Source organism: Mauremys mutica, chromosome 5 (genome assembly GCF_020497125.1).
Source record: "Mauremys mutica isolate MM-2020 ecotype Southern chromosome 5, ASM2049712v1, whole genome shotgun sequence".
NCBI classification, from domain to species: Eukaryota; Metazoa; Chordata; order Testudines; family Geoemydidae; genus Mauremys; species Mauremys mutica.
In genome coordinates this window covers 98,925,593-98,944,017 of record NC_059076.1, presented here as the reverse complement: position 1 = coordinate 98,944,017, position 18,425 = coordinate 98,925,593, and the positions used below count along the sequence as shown (strand labels likewise).

Genomic DNA, 18,425 nt, shown 5'->3' with positions numbered 1-18,425 from the left:
AATTTCTTTTTACTTTACATCTGTTTTTAAGCAGTTTAGAGCAAAGGCACTTAATAGAAAATGGCAGTGGTTCTCTTGGCAACTGTGACTCGTGAATAGTGTTTTCCCTTGACATGTCCTACTCTTGCTCTGCTTTTTTTCTTTCCCCACATTGAATAGTGAAGGGAAAGTTAAGTAAAATTTGATATCACTCTTTTCAGACACTGCTAATGACTCTGACCAAAAGTAATTGTCAGTAGCTAGTGGTAGCTTAGAACCTACTGTTGATGTTATGCTCTTTGTAGCCATATCAAAAGTATTTTTAGTGGTGGAGGGTACAATCTATTTCTCTGATCTGTTGTATCGTAATTTTTCAATGCTGCTAGTTGTGGGGCAGGTATTGTTATAAAGTTGAATTGATAGTTTCCTCTTTATACAGCTGTGACTAGGCTTTTTATTTCAAGTTAAGATAAAGCATATTTGACAATCTTAATATTTTGGGGAATTAATTTTTGTTTTTTCCTTTTGCAGCGGATTCTGATAATAGTGACAAGTCAAATGTAAGTAACTTCTTTGCACTGTTTTTAATAGCAAAATATTAGTGTGTTTAGTGTAAAGATTTGCATGAAGATACAACTAAATCAGTGATTCTTTTGAAAACCCTTTCAAAATAGACTCAAACAGGAAGGAGAAAACTCAGCTCTTTTAACTGAAAGAAAAGAAAAGAAATATGGTCCAAAACATTTCATACACTTTTAAACAAATATGGGGTTAAGTTCTGTCCTCAGTTACACCTGTGCGATCCCATCAGCATCAGTGGCAGGGCCACCCGGGCGCGGGGGGTGGACGGGGGGGGGGCAAGTGGGGCAATTTGCCATGGGCCCCACAGGGGCCCCCACGAGAGTTTTTCAGGGGCCCTGGAATGGGGTCCTTCACTTGCTCCGAGGGCCCCGGAAAACTCTCGCGGGGCCCAGGCCTCCGGAGCATCTTCCGTGGCAATTCAGCGGCGGGAAGACCCCAGGTCCCCTGAATCCTCTGGGTGGCCCTGATCAGTGGAGTTGCACAGGTCTAAACTGAGAGCAGAATTTTCCCCTTAACTAGGAGAAATGCAGTATTATGCTGTGTGGATTCACTTTGGCCTGGATCCTACATACATGCTTAACTTTGAGAATGAATAGTTCCATTAGCTCTAGGATTCCGTGACTATTTGTATGTTCCTTCTGATTACTTGCAAAGAAATTATTACATACAAGAAATGATCAACAGATCAAAATCCATTACGCCTCAAGGAAACCCACATATATTTGAACACAGCACATCCTGTATTCCATGTACTGCTCGTCATCTGAAAATAGACATTTTTCTCATTTGAGAATGCATAGGACTTATAATGTAGAGTAATTAGATATTTACATCATAAGGCCTCAGCTTCTGAAGAAAAAAATTTAGCACATCATATAATGGGTCCCTTATCTGACTGGGGCCCATGGATGTTGTTGCAGTATAAATAGTACTTTAAGCCAAGACTTTGAGATTGGATATTGTGTCCAAGATCTGAAATGTGTGAACATTGTTCTGCTGTGATAATTTATTTTGATAGTTGTGGCATCAGAGGATTATTTTCAGGAAAAATAAGAATTTGGTTATTTTTCTTTACTAAATTGGTATATTTGTATATGTAGATCAATGCCCCTTGGAATTTCTTCTCAATTTCTTCTTTTCTCCTGTTCTACCTGATGTTTTCCTAATTCTTATTTGCAAATCAAATGATTTTTCTGTGACCTGTATATATTGCAAAAATAAAACCATTTCCAATTGATGGTGTAGCTAGGAATACTGTTAGCTAACCATGAGAAGTACTGTAAAATTGAAGCAATTATAAATCTGAATTCCACTTGTAGCTTAACATTTTCACTTGATTGGTAGGATAGCTTAAGTGACTACCTTGTGCAACTTTTTGGGATTGTCTTGTGATGTATATTATTAGATTCTAATAACCTCATTCAATTTATCTAAGCGTTTCAGTTTCTGGTCCTGGGATCCAGAAGAGGAACGAAAGCGACAGGAAAGATGGCAGCATGAACAGGAACGCTTGCTTCAGGTACTTGTGCTACTAAATTTCTTCCCACTATTGCTTACTTGTTTTTCAGTTGAATTGTCACTCTTGTTAGACCTTGAGCAGCACAGTTCACTTCATGACTGTTTTAATTTTAGTTTCAAAATTGAATATTTTATATTTATCAAATAAACCTAAAATTGCTTGAAGATACTGAACACATTAAGTAATTTAATTGGTTAAAATGTAAAAAAATATTTAAATTCATTGTTTAAAAATATTTCTTCCCAATTTATATATAAAAAGAACAGAAATTAATAATTTAATTTAATAATTTAATTATTAATGTGTGGCAAATGCTTGTAAAACTTACTGTTTTGTCAAGCATGTGAAAGAGTAAGTTAATTTTATTTCTTAAAGGAGAGGAGTTAAATTTATAGGTATAAATCAAAAGTGATTTTTTTGATTTATGAAATACCTTATCATGCCTAATAATTTTAAATTATGGATTTTAATAAATATATACTTCATGAAAACATATTATCCATAAAAATACATTTGCATTATTTGCTTTTCTTTACCTTAATTAAAAAACATGCCATTGTTCAGTATAGGATTTGTTTTCAGAGGCATGCTGTTTTTTAAAATACAAAAGTAAAACATTGTGAAACAGCATCTGGCTTAATGTGAGTTGATGTATGGCTATCCACATCTATAATGGCAACAGTCTTAACTCTTTTATGGGTTCAGTTCTCAGTGTTATGTTTTGCTTCTGTCAAATAGGATTGTGTACAATATGTGAACTTGTAAATCAGTTCCATATATAATGACCTTTCCTAATCAGCATGTGCTCTGTGCCCAGATCATATTTACTATTAGAGATAGGCTGACTAGTAAAGCCCTGTGTATACACATGTACACAGCTTTCACTGATTCTACCCTGTTCTAAACCCAGTCGTAAGTTATCTGTGCCGTGAACCACCATACTTGGCTGGTAAGATGGTAAAAGAAAATAGAAACACATCTTGGATGGGGATGGAGGAGGACACTGAACACCTCTTGCTCTTTGGTACTCAACTTGGTTCCCCTAACTACCAGCTCATTAAGAGCAAAGTGCTAGAATCTCTCCAAAACTTTTCCACAAATCCTGGGGGAAGGAGAAAGAAAGGTGGCTTGTTTTTTGTTTTGTTTTGTTTTCTGGCGTCAGGTGGGACTTACACTTTTATCTTGTTTTTAACCAGAACATTAGTTCAGGGATTCAAGAATAGCTACCAAATACATACCATACATTAGGTCTATATTTAAAGCACCCAAAACATAAGCTATGTGTTGATTAATTGCTTTGATAGTTTTTCTTGGAGACTGTGCATATGAGAATACTGTTTACAAACAATTACTTTGTTAGATTTTGCAGATTGTTGTTTACAGTTGTCCTAATTTAAGAAGACCAAGCTAAACGTCTCCATTATAAAGTGGCTTCTGGAAACTTTCTCTGTACAGCTTAGGAGTATAATAAGCAATGTAAGAGACCTAGGGGGCCAATTTCCTGTCCTGGCTGAGCAAACCATAGTGCCACTATTTTCCAATCTGGAAAGAGAAATTGAAACTTCCTTGTGTCACTCAACAGTGAGCCAAGAGAGCAACATTGACTGGCTCCAAGGAAGTCTTGTTTGTTCTCTTTCCTAACAAGAATGATGGCACCAGGCGACAGGGGCGGCTCTACGATTTGAGCTGCCCCAAGCACGGCGGCATGCCACGGGAGGCGCTCTGGCGGTCGCCGGTCCCGCGGCTCCGGTGGACCTCCCGCAGGCATGCCTGCGGATGCTCCACCGAAGCCACGGGACCAGCGGACCCTCCGCAGGCACGTCTGCGGGAGGTCCACCGGAGCCGTGGGACCAGCAGACCCTCCGCAGGCATGCCTGCGGGAGGTCCACCGGAGCCGCCTGCCGCCCTCCCGCTGGGACGCCGCCCCAAGCGCGCGCTTGGCGCGCTGGGGTCTGGAGCCGGCCATGCCAGGAGAGAAGCTTGGGATGGAGGGTAATAAAAATGCAGGTTTACATATTTAAGAATAGATTGCTTTTGAACAGTATTTCATTCTTGAGCTTAGTCTCTTTATACCTCATAGATTGTATGGTTTGCCTGGTTATCAAATTGATAATAAATCTCTTATGGGTCAGGGTTTTGTGTTCTTGGTATTTTTAACCTTCGTTTTGCACAATATTTTGGAGGAAGGAGGTTGCAACCAAAGTGCAGAGGAAACAGTGTGACTTGGCTGTTCCAATACAGAGAAAACAGTTTTCACACCACAGCATTTTAAAGAGCTCTTTAAGAGATTCTCTTTTGATTCAGAACACATGCAGGGCTGGGGAGATTTCTCAAGAAATAATCCCATCCAGGAAGAAAACCAACTACTCAGCTAATCATCATCTTATCCACTTCAGACCTTTATACATTGTCTATTTATCTTATAAGCCTACATGGTTTTTCATCTTTCATTAAATTGTACTAGTAGCAGCTTATCTTTATTAGATTAGTGCCAAAGCTAATATTTGCGAAGCCAGTTAAATTCAGCAGCTATTTTAGCCAATGATTAATGCAAAATCTATGTTTTAAATATATTGGAGTGTTTTGATAGCTTTTTTTCAGAACTCTTCAGCTCTTCATAAGCTATGGTTGCTATTAAATGCTGAAAATAAATTTCATTTTGAACAGCATCTAGCATTTGAAAACTCCTAACTAGTCAGACTTGATATAGCACTTTGTGTCCCTGGTGCTTTACAATAAGCTAAGGGTACTAAACAATATAAAACTCCCTTGCGGGGAGTTGGGGGAGGGGAAGGGAGAAGGAAAGAGAAGTTTGTTCATGTTCTTGTTTTTACATTGCATGCCTGTTTTCTGATGAACCAGTTTCTAGTGGGTCCAGTTTCCTGATACATAGCAGATATTGCAGAACATAAACACTGTCTTTTAGCCATTGAAGTGAAACAGATAAAAAGAAGCCCCTATTAAGTTTCCTATTGAATAGATTGTACTGAAATTTTGTACAGGAGAGGTACCAGAAGAAGCAGAACAAGCTGAAAGAAGAATGGGAAAAAGCACAGAAAGAAGTTGAAGAGGAGGAGCGTAGATACTATGAGGAGGTATAACATTCAAAGGAAGCAAGTTTAAGAAGTGATCTTGCAGTTCTAGTGCAGGTGTATCTTGCTTCTATGCATTTTTAAAATGTTTTACTAATGGGACTGTTATTTCGAGATTAACCATTTACGATGATCCTTTATGTGAGAGAATTTACATAGACTCATAGACTTTAAGGTCAGAAGGGACCATTATGATCATCTAGTCTGACCTTCTGCACAATGCAGGCCACAGAATCTCCAAGTGCCCCTTCCCCGGCACTACCCCCCGCTGAAGCCCCCAGCCCCGGAGCCTGCTACAGGGCTGAAGGCAGGAGCTGTGTGGCTGAAACCCGCCCCCTGAAGCCTAGATCCTGGGGCTGAAACCCTGGTCCTTGCTGCTGTTCCTCCCCTTCCCCCCCCCCAGCCATCCTTATTCATTGATTTCTCCCTTAGGGTGATCACCCATCCAATATTTTAAGGCTATTAAATGTATTAAAACTAATATGTACTACCTTAAAGGTTAAATTGAAGTGTCTGATAATTGTATTACACACTTGAGGGCAATAGATTGTACACTTGAGAGAAAAATGCACAAGTGACATGATGTTTCCCTAAAACGCCCTTTAAATTAAAGTATTGTCCCTTATTTTTCATGTGGTTTTCCCTTATTTCCATCCAACATAGGTGGGCATCCACTAGACAGCTTGGCAATGGAAATGTCAGAAGCTCACTGTCAGTTTAATTATTTTTAACTTCCATGCCCTTCTTTTGTCTTGGTGCTCAAGTCATCCCTTCATCCTGTTTCAGTGGTGCAGTTAGGGGAAAATGTTTCTCTCTTCAATTGTCTTGTTACATTCATTGCATGTTTCGAATCATACTTTTATGTACTGTAGTTAGGCAGATTAACATTGGATAATCAGTGCTTGAGTAGTAAATGGCATACTCGTGACCCTGATGAGAGGTAACGCATCTTTCTGAACTCTCTCCGCATTTCTCATGCACCCATCACCAGAATGTCTAGCCACCGTGCATTACTTAGAAAATAATTAAATGTTATTTTAGGAAATGTGTCTATGCTACAGATGCAATGACATAGGAATGTACGAAAGAGGAGGCAGAAGAATAGGTTTAGGTGACATTAAACAGGCATTCCCAATATGACTGCGCATATCAGTAAACACAAGCATGTACTTGGCCAGCAGCAGTAGTTGTGACTTTCCCAGTTTACCACCCATGATACACTGGCATTCATAATCATAAAATGGGGCTGGTGGCAAAGTACACTGGAGAAAATTATGATGAACTTTGGAGACCTAGCAAAACTAGGCAAATAGGCAGCACAGTGGCAGATGAAATACAGTGTTGGCAAACTTAAAGAAATGAACATTGGAAGGAAATAACTTCAGCTAATTCTATAATAATAATGATGTCCTAGTTGAAGAATGGAATAGAAGATAATACTGAAAAATATTACAATGACATTATATCAAATAGTAACACATCCTCACTTGGAATACAGGGTCCAGTTCTGGTTAACCCATCTCAAAAAAAGATACAGCACGAGTACATAATGTTCAGAGAAAGGCAATGAAAATGACTAGAGGCATGAAGCAAATTTAAAACTGAGAAAAGAAAAAACTTCTTATGGAATACACAACTATCAATTAAAACGCCCTGGCATTTGATATTGAGTCTAGTAGCTTAGTATTGCATGTCCAGGAACTTTGAAGATCAGGCCACTTATGTAGTGATCTAAATATGGATTTTAAGCTTGACTTTATACTCTTGCTTTTGAAGATCTTACTCCTGGGGGAATTTTGTGCCACTGTGCATGCAAAGAATTCATGTGTCCCACAGCATTTTATTTTTTTCTGCAGAAAATACATTCTCCCCCACAAGTGCTGCTGTTCCACCTTTCGCCCACCAGAGGCCACTGTGGTGCCAGAACAGCTAACAGCATGAATGCAGCAGGCTCTTCTGATGCCTTAGCAGCCTCTGGTGGGCAAAAGATGGAACTGCAGCACATCTGGGGTGGAATTGTATTTTCTGTGGAGGGGGGAAAAATCTGTGTGCGTGCAGTGGCACAGAATTCCCCCAGGAGTAAAAGTTCATCACAGCACCTAGCCCATGGAGCCAGGTTAGGACAGAGTGGGGCACATGGGGCTGCTGGGGGGTCACAGACTGGGGTTCAGAATGCTAGTGGAGGAGGGCAGACGGGGGGCATGGGCTCAGGAGCTAGTGGGGTGACAGCATTTAGCCAGGGACTGAATGGGAGTGGGGGTGCGTGTCCACATGGGGATGGGGGAGGGGGGCTGCAGGGACAGGGATAGATGTGCCTGACTGAATAGCAGAGGCTTGGGATCAGTCAGGGTCTCCATGGGGGAGGCTCCCCAATTCTCTAAAATTCCTGCCCCTCCCCCCACAAAAACCCTGTTCCATACTTCTCCCCACAACAACCCTCCAGGTTCACTCCAGAGTCCTTGCCTCTCCCTCACCTCCTCCATTGCCCCTGACACTCCCAAGCCTTTGTACTGCTTCTAAAAGGTGCAGGAAATACAATTCTGTATTGTAAGGTAAATGAATTATTCAAAGTTCTGTATTAATATACTAGTAAGGAATCTATTTGCCAAAAAAATTACCAGAATAATTTTTTTTGGTCTGCATTGTTAGACATACTTGCTGACAGATATTTTGAAATAAATTACCAAAATAATTGAAACTGGCATGCTTATATTGTATTATTTTGACAAATAAAATATGCAGAAATTTGCAGAATGTTTGTTTCATTTTTTGGCACAGAATTTTTAATGTTTTGGCACGGAATTCCCCCAGGAGTAAGATCTTATCCAATGTTCCTTTGGCAAGCTTCATGTTTTTAATCTCTCTTCTTACTCCTGCCTGCTCCCGCCTTTCCTTTAGGAGCGCAAGATAATTGAGGATACTGTAGTTCCGTTCACTGTTTCTTCAAGCTCTGCTGATCCCCTCTCCACTTCTTCCTCTGTCACTGAAGGAAATGAGACAATGGTGAGTGTCTGACAGAATTGGAGTGTAAAATAGGAGTTAATGAAAATGAGGCAGTAAAGGCAAAACTATGTTCAGGGGAGTTAGATCATTCCCTTAAGATCAGTAGGATTTAGGAATAGCATGAAAGGCAGTTTGTTTCATGAACCACCCCATCTTATTTTTAAAAGCACTTCTCAATAAAAATGTGCCCAGTTATATGCCTCTGAGCACTATACCATGTGTAAATAAAGTGTATTATTATAAATACAGAGCCAAACCCCAAAGCAAATCACCACCATCCTATGTTAGATAAGAGCAGGGTTAAAGTAAAAGGGGTCAGAAGTTGCACAGCTCCCCATTAAAAGCAAATGGAGTGTTCCCCTTCCTCCCCCTGTCTTCGGTGAGCATTACTCCCCTCATTGCTTCCCCTCTTCTTTGGCAGGCAGACGTCACCCTTGTATTTCAATCTACTTTGACCACCATGTGAAGGCCTAGGAAATCTAAAATGTGCCTTTAGAACATGGGACCACTTCTCTCTAAAGCAAGATGGAAATAACACAGGAATGTTCAGACTCTGATCCTCTCATGGCTCCTGATGCATCCAGTGCCCAGCTGGAGAATGCGTTTCACAAAAGGCTAGCCTGACACATTCAACTAGGCCATGTCTCCACTGCCCAAAATGGGGTGTGGTTACTGCAAAATAGCTTGCTGTAAAATTCTAATAGAGACAAGGCACACTTCATTTTTACCTCATTGAAGGTTGTCAAGATCAACACTTTAATCACCCCACATGGCTTTGACCTGAGCTAGCTACTGTGAGGTAAAAAATAGTGGGTTGTCTCCACTAGGATTTTACGGTGAGATAGCTAACTTGAATTTGCTATCCTGCTGTAAAAACACCTTTTTTGCAGTGGAGACGGCCTTGGCGGCCTGACTAAGTTCTGTCAGCCTCCCTGGGCTGCACAGATTCTCTGCAGTGCTGTGGGCTGTGGACCCACTCCAGCACACCCCCTACACCAGAACTTGAGGTGGTCTTCAAGAGGCAGCCTTATGACTACCTCCCACAATACCTGCACTGGGGGGATCCTCCCATGGCTGGTTACAGGGGTTTTAGGACTCCTTTATATGGTTTGGCCCTTTTGTAAGCCATAGGGAGGCCAGGCTGGGGGTGAGGAGTACCTCCCTGGTACGTGACAGAAATCAAGAGTAGCTACATTTTGACTTCTGAGAGACTAGCAAAGTGTAGCTTGTAGTTATTGGTAAACTCTCAATCAGAGCCCCAGCGTGGCGGCTTCTCTTTTCATTCTAATGGAGAAGGAGATGAGCATTTGTCATACTGAAGGCTCTCTGCTAGACAGTACCTTTAATTTATTACTGTATTTCAGTACTGAAGACCACATTCTACTCAATCACTGTATTTCTCAGGCAATGGAGCGTGTGAATAAATACTCATTTTATTTCCCATGGGATGTCTCAAAAACACCTCACCAGTGAACGTGTATTAACCAGCTTTGTTTTTGAAGCTTAACTTTGAAGACTGAGGAATTTTGTAACTGTGTTTTGAATGTCACATTATCTTTCTGTAATGACAATCTTCTGATTGGCACCATGTATGGCTTCTGTGTTGAATAAATGCTGTACTCTCTGGAGAGGAAATGCCCTTCCATATTTCCTTGTTATGAATTCAGGATAATCACGTTAATTTTTCTAAACACTGTCTCAGTCAAATCCAAGGTCAGGGTCAGTAAGGTCAAATAACTTTTGTTTTATGTAACATAGTTCATTTTTCCTTGAAGGCTGTCATAGGTTTATTCCCCACTTTGAACTTTAGCGTCCACAAGATGGGGACCTGCATGGGCTCCTCTAAACTTAAATCCTAGTTTAGATCTGGTAAAGCTGCCACCAACTAGAGATTCCAGTGTCTAGTACACTCCCTGTTCCCCCAAAACTTTCCCTGGGAACACAGATCCAAACTCCTTGAATCACAACACAAAGGGAATTAAACCATTCCCCCACCTTCCTCCCCCTCCCCTAGTCGTTGGGAGAGATACCTTGATTCACACTCCTTGAATCAAAACAAAGAGGGATTCACTTTTCCCCCCTTCCCCTTCCCCTGAAAATCCAAACAAGGGAAGAAATCAAAGGATTTTATTAAAAGAAAGAAAGAAAGTACACTATCTCTGTAACACCAGGATGAAAAAAAGTTACAGGGTCTGACTTATAAACCTGGAGAGGCTTTCCCCCCCTCCTTTCTCAGAATAATCAAAGTAACAGCAAACAGAAATAAAGATATTTCTCCAGCAAACACACAATTGCAAATACAGAAATTAATTATAAGACTAATCCGCCTTTCTAATACTCACTATACTGAATAGAAGAAAATACTTCAGGAAACTTGGAGAGCTTGGATAGACGTCTGGCCTCTCTTAGATCCAAAGAGAGAACGGCAACCCAAACAAAGAAAACAGACAAAGACTTCCCTCCACAGAGATTTGAAATTATCTTGTCCCTTGATTGGTCCTCTGGTCAGGTGTTCATCAGGTTACTGAGCTTGTTAACCCTTTACAGGTAAAAGAGACCTTAACCCTTAACTATCTGTTTATGACAAAGGCATTTCCTTTATGTGTAACAAATACAGTACACTCAGGGACAGCCTGTATTGTTCTCATGCATGTTCTGAAGTTGGGTTCACAAGAAGATCTTCACTATTATCTCACTTTTTTTTGTAGAATATGATGGAACTGAGCAACTCTCAAGAGGAAGGGAAACAAAAGGAAATTAAAAGACAGGAGAAATTACCCTGGGAGCAGGAGGGTGCATCATTAGCCAAAAACAAGAAAAGTGAACCATGCCTGGAAAAGAAAAGGTGTGGGTTAAATCAAGGAATTTTAGACAAGTGAATGTACTTGTAAGGTTGTCATCTGGGCACATAGCAAAATTGTTTTTATGTACTGTGCTCAGACTGGGTGTGTGGAAGTGTTTGTAACCTCTATTCCTACACATTACACAGCTACTCTGGCCTGCAATCTCCCTTCAGCTGTTCTTCAACTCCTTCAATCTGTAATCAACCCAGAGATCCCTCACCCTTACCAGGATTCCACTTGCCCTTTTGAGGTCCCTCTTTTCTGCTGGGAAGATACAATGGAATGTATCAATTTTTATACTTTTAAAACAATATTTGGTTATCTTTCCTAGCTTTTACCTTCTCTCGTTTAATTTCTTTATTCTTTTCCCAGTGTCTTTTCCACTTTCATCTGTCTTCTCACTTCTTCTCTTCCCGTCTTTCCATTTTCCCCTTACTCTTGAAATCCTATCTGTCTCTCACTCTTCTCTTTTTTCTGGTTCTCTATGATCCCTTTCTAAGGCCAGAAGGTAACACTGTGATCATCTAGTCTGATCTCCTGCCTAGCAGGGGCCTTGGAACTTCCCCAAAATAATTCTTAGGATGTTTTTTAAAAGATATGCTCTATCTTGCATTAAAAATGGTCTGTGATGAAGAATCACCATGACCCTTGGTAAGTTGTTCCAATGATTAATTACTTCCACCATTAAAATGTACACCTTATTTCCAGTTTGAATTTGTCTAGCTTCAACTTCCAGCCATTTTTTTTGCTAGATTGAAGAGTCCATTATTAAATATTTGCTCCCCATGTAGGTACTTAAATACTGTAATCAAGTCACCTCTTAACCTTTTCTTTGCTAAGCTAAATAAGTGCTCCTTGAGTCTATCACTATAAGGCATGTTTTCTAATCCTTTAATTATTCTCGTGGCTCTTCCCGGAACCCTCTTCAATTTACCAACAGCTTTCTTGAATTATGGACCCCAGAACTAGACATGGTATCCCAGCAGCATTTGCACCGGTGCCAAATACAGAGATGAAAGAACCTCTGTATTCCTACTCGAGATACCCCTGTTTATGCATCCTAAATTCATATTAGCTGTTTTGGCCATAGCATCACGCTGGGAGCTCATGTTCAGCTGATTAGTCACCATGACCCCCAAATCTTTTCCAGAGTCACTGCTTCCCACGTTAGAGTCCCCCATCCTGTAAGTATGGCCTATGTTCTTTGTTCCCAGATATATACATTTGTTTAGTGCCATCCCTCTGCTTTCGTCTTCATCCCATCAGGAAGTTACCAAGGAAGAGCAATGCCTCCTTCAGGGAGTTATGAGGCCCCACTCCCTTTACTAGCTATTCTGTATAGTTCTGGAGCATTGCACTTACTCATGCTTGGGGTATAGGGTGCTGGAAGGCTGACGTTCCTACTGAGGCAGGGTTAAGGTTCTGATGTGTAGCCTGTGTTGTATAGTGGCTGTTCTAGTGGTGAAGTGGGCTTCTCTGGGTAGAGGAGTAAAAGATATTGTACTGCCGGGGCCATTTACTGCCTGCCAAGCACCCCTTTGTGACCAGAAGTCGGTCCACGGCATCCTGTCTCTGTGGCTATCCTGTCTCTTCAGGGCTCCTTGAAGAGCGCACAGTTCAAAAAGTAATTCAGACAATCCCAAGGAATTCCATTTATTTAGTCTTCAGATGCACGCTGGTCTTCCAGGCTCCAACCCTCTTGCAGTGTCTCTCTCCCAGTAGTCCAACACAAAGTCTTTCAAAACAAAACACAAACTCGTGCAGACTTCACCCCAGTTTCAGCTGGGCACAGCCCCCTCCTCTTTGAGAGTGTCTGTCTGTCTGCTTCCCAGTGCCTCCTGCATGGAGTTTGTCCTCCAGGTAGGCCTCTCTCCCCTGCTTCTTGGGCAGGTCTCTCCCATGCCTCCCTGGCTGGAGAGCTTTCTTCAGCTTACTGTCAGGCTTCCATCTACCTCTGGCAGTCTCAGCTACTTTCTCACCAGGCCTTCCCTGCAGGTTCCTGCTGCCTTTTATACTGTATTTAAATTACTTGATTCCCCTCCAGTGGGGCTCATCTGTAATCAGGGCTGGCTGAGACCCAGGCTCTCCACACCATGGGGAAGCCGCCCTGCTGTTGGGGATATGTTTAGATACCTTCCCTTTTCAGTTCCTGGCTTTTATGGCTGTCATGTATGCTATGTATAGAGCAATCTTAACTCACAAGTATTGTAGTGTGTTTATATACTAATTTCCCAGGTTTCTTAGTTTAAGAAAGGATCTCCAACTTAGCAATAGCTCTTTTCACAGAGAACCAGGATCCTCACTCCCGAACTGGCCAGAGGGTTTGACAAGGAACAGGATTTTCAGTGCTGGTAGCTGTTGCTTTCACAAAGACAAGGCGCTCCTGAGCAGACTGAACATTATACAAAGAGCAAGACCATTGACACAATAGCTGTTGCTTTGTCAAATATGCTATTCTACGTGATACTGTTACAGAAAGATCTTCAGGGCCTGTATGTGGTGGTACGTCAGGCCAGCAAGGAAAGTCAGCATAGATTACCATCTCAATTTGTTGCCAATTCATGATTATTACCCACACCGATCTATTATTGCTAACACATGGAAACAAATATTTGTTGAGCATAAGAGGTTCACATACAAAAGCACAATAATGAAATGACACTCTAGCTAACATTCCTTTTAGCTTTGTGTATACAATGTGATTTGTTTTTATTAGCAGTGTAAATAAAGTGCCCACAGAACATCCAGAGACTATTCTTCAGAGAGAAAGTGAGCAGGATCACCAGGTGTCAGTGAAGGAGCACAGCTCACCAGTCATACTGAATCTACCATTGACTCAGGGTAAGATTCCAAACAATCCAAAGAATCGGTTTTGTTTGTTTGCGTTTGTTTGTCAAGGAAATTTCACAGGTTCATAAAGTGATGTAATTAAGAATATTAGTCAAATGAAATTGCAAATTTCCAAAATAATTTAATCAGTGTTATTGCTGCAGGATTTAAACTTTTCCCAGGTTCAAAATCTGTTAAGTACAAGCGAAGATAAATGAGTTTTAAGTGGTATGTGAACTTTGGATCCTTGGCATTATATGCCATGGAAGGCTGAGCACTTAAACTCCAGCTGAGAAGCTAAATAATTGAAGTCTATGTGTGCACAATAGTTATCTAAAGTATATCCTGCAAATATTATTTAATGACAAAAAATTAATTAACACAGAGATACGGTTGCCTAGTGATAGCTCAATCCCTTCCAGAACATTGAGTTAAGCAAAACTGAAACTTCTGAAAACCAGGAAATTGTAGCCTGATTTGGGGAGGGTTAGTAGGGACAGTGGAATTTATCCACTTAATTTAGTTTTATTTAATAATTAATGTTCTAATTAATTAATAATATTAATAATAATTAATAGATATTAATAATGTGGGTATGCCTCGCCAATATGTGTGATCAGAAGATAAAGTTCGTCTTAAATCAGGCTTCACAGAATTTATACAAGGAGATTGGGGGTATATGACAGGAAATTACACTGAGACAGAAATAGTCAATCAAGACCTTTTATTTAAAATCAATAAAACAAGAAGTAAATGTAAAATGTTAAAAGCAATTTGAGATTACAAAGTTACAAATATCACAGTTCTAAATGCACTCTGCAGCAGTAGGGTGTTGTTCACATCTTTGATAGAGGAAGTAAAGAAAATAGTTATGAGTTTTAGCCCTCTATAAACTAAATGCTTAGAGGTGAAGCAGAAATAAGAATTTGTTCATACTTACAGCTGTGAAAAGAATTAATACTACGACTTAGTATTGACAGCTTTCGTAGGAGAGAGAGGCATCAATGTAGGTTGAGACGATAAGGAAATAGATAGGTGTATCGCCCGTCTAATGGAGGATTGTCACCCTTTTTATAGGGAGAAATCCTTCCTCCTATGCCCCAATTTGTCTTTCCCCCATGGAAAGGTGAGGGTACCTGTTTTCATAGGCTGACCTTTTATGTGCGTATGGATGACAGATATGTACGCATCTGCGGTGTATATGTGTGAAATTTGTGGGCAGAAATTCCCCCCTTTTCACCCTATCTAGGGTGAAAGGTTAGCAGACATTCAAAAGGTCCCTAGACATTTTGCGTAGGTTTGTATCCTATTATTACTTTTCTGAGTAAGGGTCTTAAAGGTTGCTTTCAGCGTCACGGAGGAAATTGGCCAGGATGTCTGGCCTAGAAGTTTCTAGGCATCTTGCATTACAGCTTATTGTAAATAATTCTATTAATCTATGCAGCCTACACACTTTTATCAAAAAGACATTTTATACAGACCAACAGATTAATCCTCAGGGCTACAAAATACAGTTAAGGTACCCATGCACCCTTAACTCTGCCCCCTGGAGCAGGCAATAGCCACTGGGAATTAACTGCATGAACTCCAGCTGCAGTCACTATGTTAGGTGTAGCTGTATTGAATAGCAGAGGAATAAGTTGGAGCAACTTGGAAGATCAGTGATTGTGATATGAGGAGATCTGGGGATTAGTTTGAGGAGCATCATAGAGCTGTGATTATGATATAAGAAGTTTATTTTCAGATTTCCACCGAGGATGGATTTCACACTTCAGAGTTTCTAGAATCTATGAACTTAATGAAATGCTGTTTTTGTTTTCTGGGGTCTGTATCTCGGGAGCCGCTTGATCAAATGACCTCACATTTGGATCACTAACCCTACCCTGCACTGCAAATTTCAAGACAATTCATGTAAGCACACAGATTTTAGAGCACTAAGAAGGATTGTCCTTTTAACAAGAAGAAGGGCTTCCCAATCTTAGCTAGAGCAGAGCTGGTGCACCATTATAATATTATATGACATTAGAGGGAGAATCGAAGGGAAGAGCTCTACACATCCACCAACAACATCAGTCTTACTGCAGAGGGTATGGGGAAGATCCCTGTCCTGAGTGATGTTTTTTTTTTAGGTGACAGATCTTAGGAACTGTCCCAGATTGAGGTGTTGATACAAGCGGTTTTGGAACAAATTGATAAATTAAGCAGTAATAAATCACCAGGACGAGATTGTATTCACCCAAGAGTTGGGAAAGAATTCAGATATGAAATTGCAGAGCTACTAACTGTGGTATGTGACTTAAACTAGCTTCTGTACCAGATGACTGGAGAATAGCTAATGTGATGCCGATTTTTTTAAAAAGTCTCCAGAGGTGATCCTGGCAATTACAGGCCAGTAAGCCTAACTTCGGTACCAGGAAAATTGGTTGAAACTATAGTAAAGAACAGAATTATCAGACACATAGATGAACACAATATGTTGGGGAAGAGTTAACACAGGTTTTGTAAAGGGAAATCTGCCTCACCAATCAGAATTCTCTGAGCGCATCAACAAGCATGTGGACAAGGGTGATCTACTGGATATAGTCTACTTAGATATTCAGGGCTGTGGTCTGCACCACCACACTAAATTGATCTAAGTTTCGCAACTTCAGTTACGTGAATAACGTAACTGATGTCGACGTAGTTAGATCCACTTACTGTGGTGGCTACACTGCGCTATGTTGACGGGCGAGTGTCTCCTGTTGACTTCCCTTACGCTTCTCGGGGAGGTGGAGTACACAGATCAATGGGAGAGTGCTCTCCCATCGATTTAGCATGTCTTCACCAAACCTGCTAAATTGACACTCGCTGCATCGATTGCAGCAGTGCCAATCTATCTGTAAGTGTAGACGTGACTCAGAAAGCCTTTGACAAGGTCCCTCATCAAAGGCTCTTACACAAAGTAAGAAGTAATGGGATAAGAGGGAAGATCCTCTCGTGGATCAGTAACTAGATAAAAGATAGGAATAAATGGTCAGTCTTTACAGTGGAGAGAGGTAAATAGCAGGGTCCCCCAGGGATCTGTAACTGGGACCAGTACTGTTCAACATATTAATAAATGACATGGAACATGGGGTAAACAGTGAGGTGGTAAAATTTGCAAACAATACCAAATTATTCAAGATAATTAAGTCCAAAGCTGACTGCAAAGAGGTACAATGGGCTTTCACAAAATTGGGTGACTGGGGAACAAAATGGCAGATGAAATTCAGTGTGGATAAATGCAAAGTAATGCACATTGGAAAACATCTCAACTATACATACAAAATGATTGGGTCTAAATAAGCTGTTACCACTCAAGAAAGAGCTCCTGGAGTTGTCATGGATATTTCTCTGAAAACGTCTATTCAGTGTGCAGTGGCAGTTAAAGAGGTAACAGAATGTTAGGAACCATCAGGAAATGGATAGAAAATAAGACAGAAATTATTTTAATACCAATATATAAATCCATGGTACGCTTACGCTGTGAATACTGCAGGCAGTTCTGGTTGCCCCATCTCAAAAAAGATGTACTAGAATTGAAAAAAAACTAGAGAGAAAGGCCAAAAAAAAAAAATAGGGGTATGAAACAGCTTCCATATGAGAAGAGATTAAAAAGACTGGGACTGTTCAACTTGGAAGAGAGATGACTAACGGGGATATGATAGAGGTCTATAAAATCATGAATGGCATTGAGAAAGGAAGTGTTATTTACCCCTTCATTTAAAACAAGAACCAGGGGTTACCCAATGAAACTAATAGTCAGCAGGTTTAACACAAATATAGTGAAGTATTTCTTCGCACAGTGCATAGTCAGCCTGTGGACCTCTTTGCTAGGAGATGTTGTGAAGGCTCTATCCATGGCTATTAGCCTGGATGATCATGGATGCAACCCCATACTCTGGGTGTCCTTAAACCTCTGGCTGCCAGAAGCTGGGACTGGCCTCTTTTCTGTAAAGAAAAGTGAAATTGGCTAGTGTATTTTCATTGTTTAATCTGAGATAAAAGAGAAAAGTAAACAATGTGATCAATGGTAAAAAATAAATTTGGTTTATGAATTTATTTAAGAAGCAGCAAAGAATCCTGTGGCACCTTATAGACTAACAGACGTTTTGCAGCATGAGCTTTCGTGGGTGAATACCCACTTCTTCGGATGCAAGCAGCAAAGAATCCTGTGGCACCTTATAGACTAACAGACGTTTTGCAGCATGAGCTTTCGTGGGTGAATACCCACTTCTTCGGATGCAAGTCTTGCATCCGAAGAAGTGGGTATTCACCCACGAAAGCTCATGCTGCAAAACGTCTGTTAGTCTATAAGGTGCCACAGGATTCTTTGCTGCTTCTACAGAACCAGACTAACACGGCTACCCCTCTGATACTTGAATTTATTTAAGTTTGACCTTCATGTTTTGATGTAACAAAAATTTGGTTATCCCTAAAAATGAGGTAAGAGAATGGGATTAAACTATTCAAATTATTATATGCTTCCAGTGCAAATTCACAGTTTAAATTTTGTAGGTTTGTATATCATATGGGAACTTCATTGTATGTTCAATATTT

At 40.5% G+C, this 18,425-nt stretch overlaps 1 protein-coding gene across 4 annotated transcripts in view; it reads left to right on the top strand.

Annotated features, from left to right (window-relative positions):
- LIMCH1 (LIM and calponin homology domains 1) overlaps positions 1-18,425 on the top strand; it is a 307,869-nt gene that overhangs the window by 252,455 nt on the left and 36,989 nt on the right. For all 4 annotated transcript variants that reach the window (XM_045018682.1, XM_045018681.1, XM_045018684.1 and 1 more), the window contains 6 exons: positions 511-539; positions 1,997-2,080; positions 5,083-5,175; positions 8,071-8,175; positions 10,884-11,020; positions 13,735-13,859. In XM_045018682.1, coding sequence (XP_044874617.1) covers positions 511-539; positions 1,997-2,080; positions 5,083-5,175; positions 8,071-8,175; positions 10,884-11,020; positions 13,735-13,859 — 573 coding nt within the window. The remainder of the gene's footprint in view (positions 1-510; positions 540-1,996; positions 2,081-5,082; positions 5,176-8,070; positions 8,176-10,883; positions 11,021-13,734; positions 13,860-18,425) is intronic.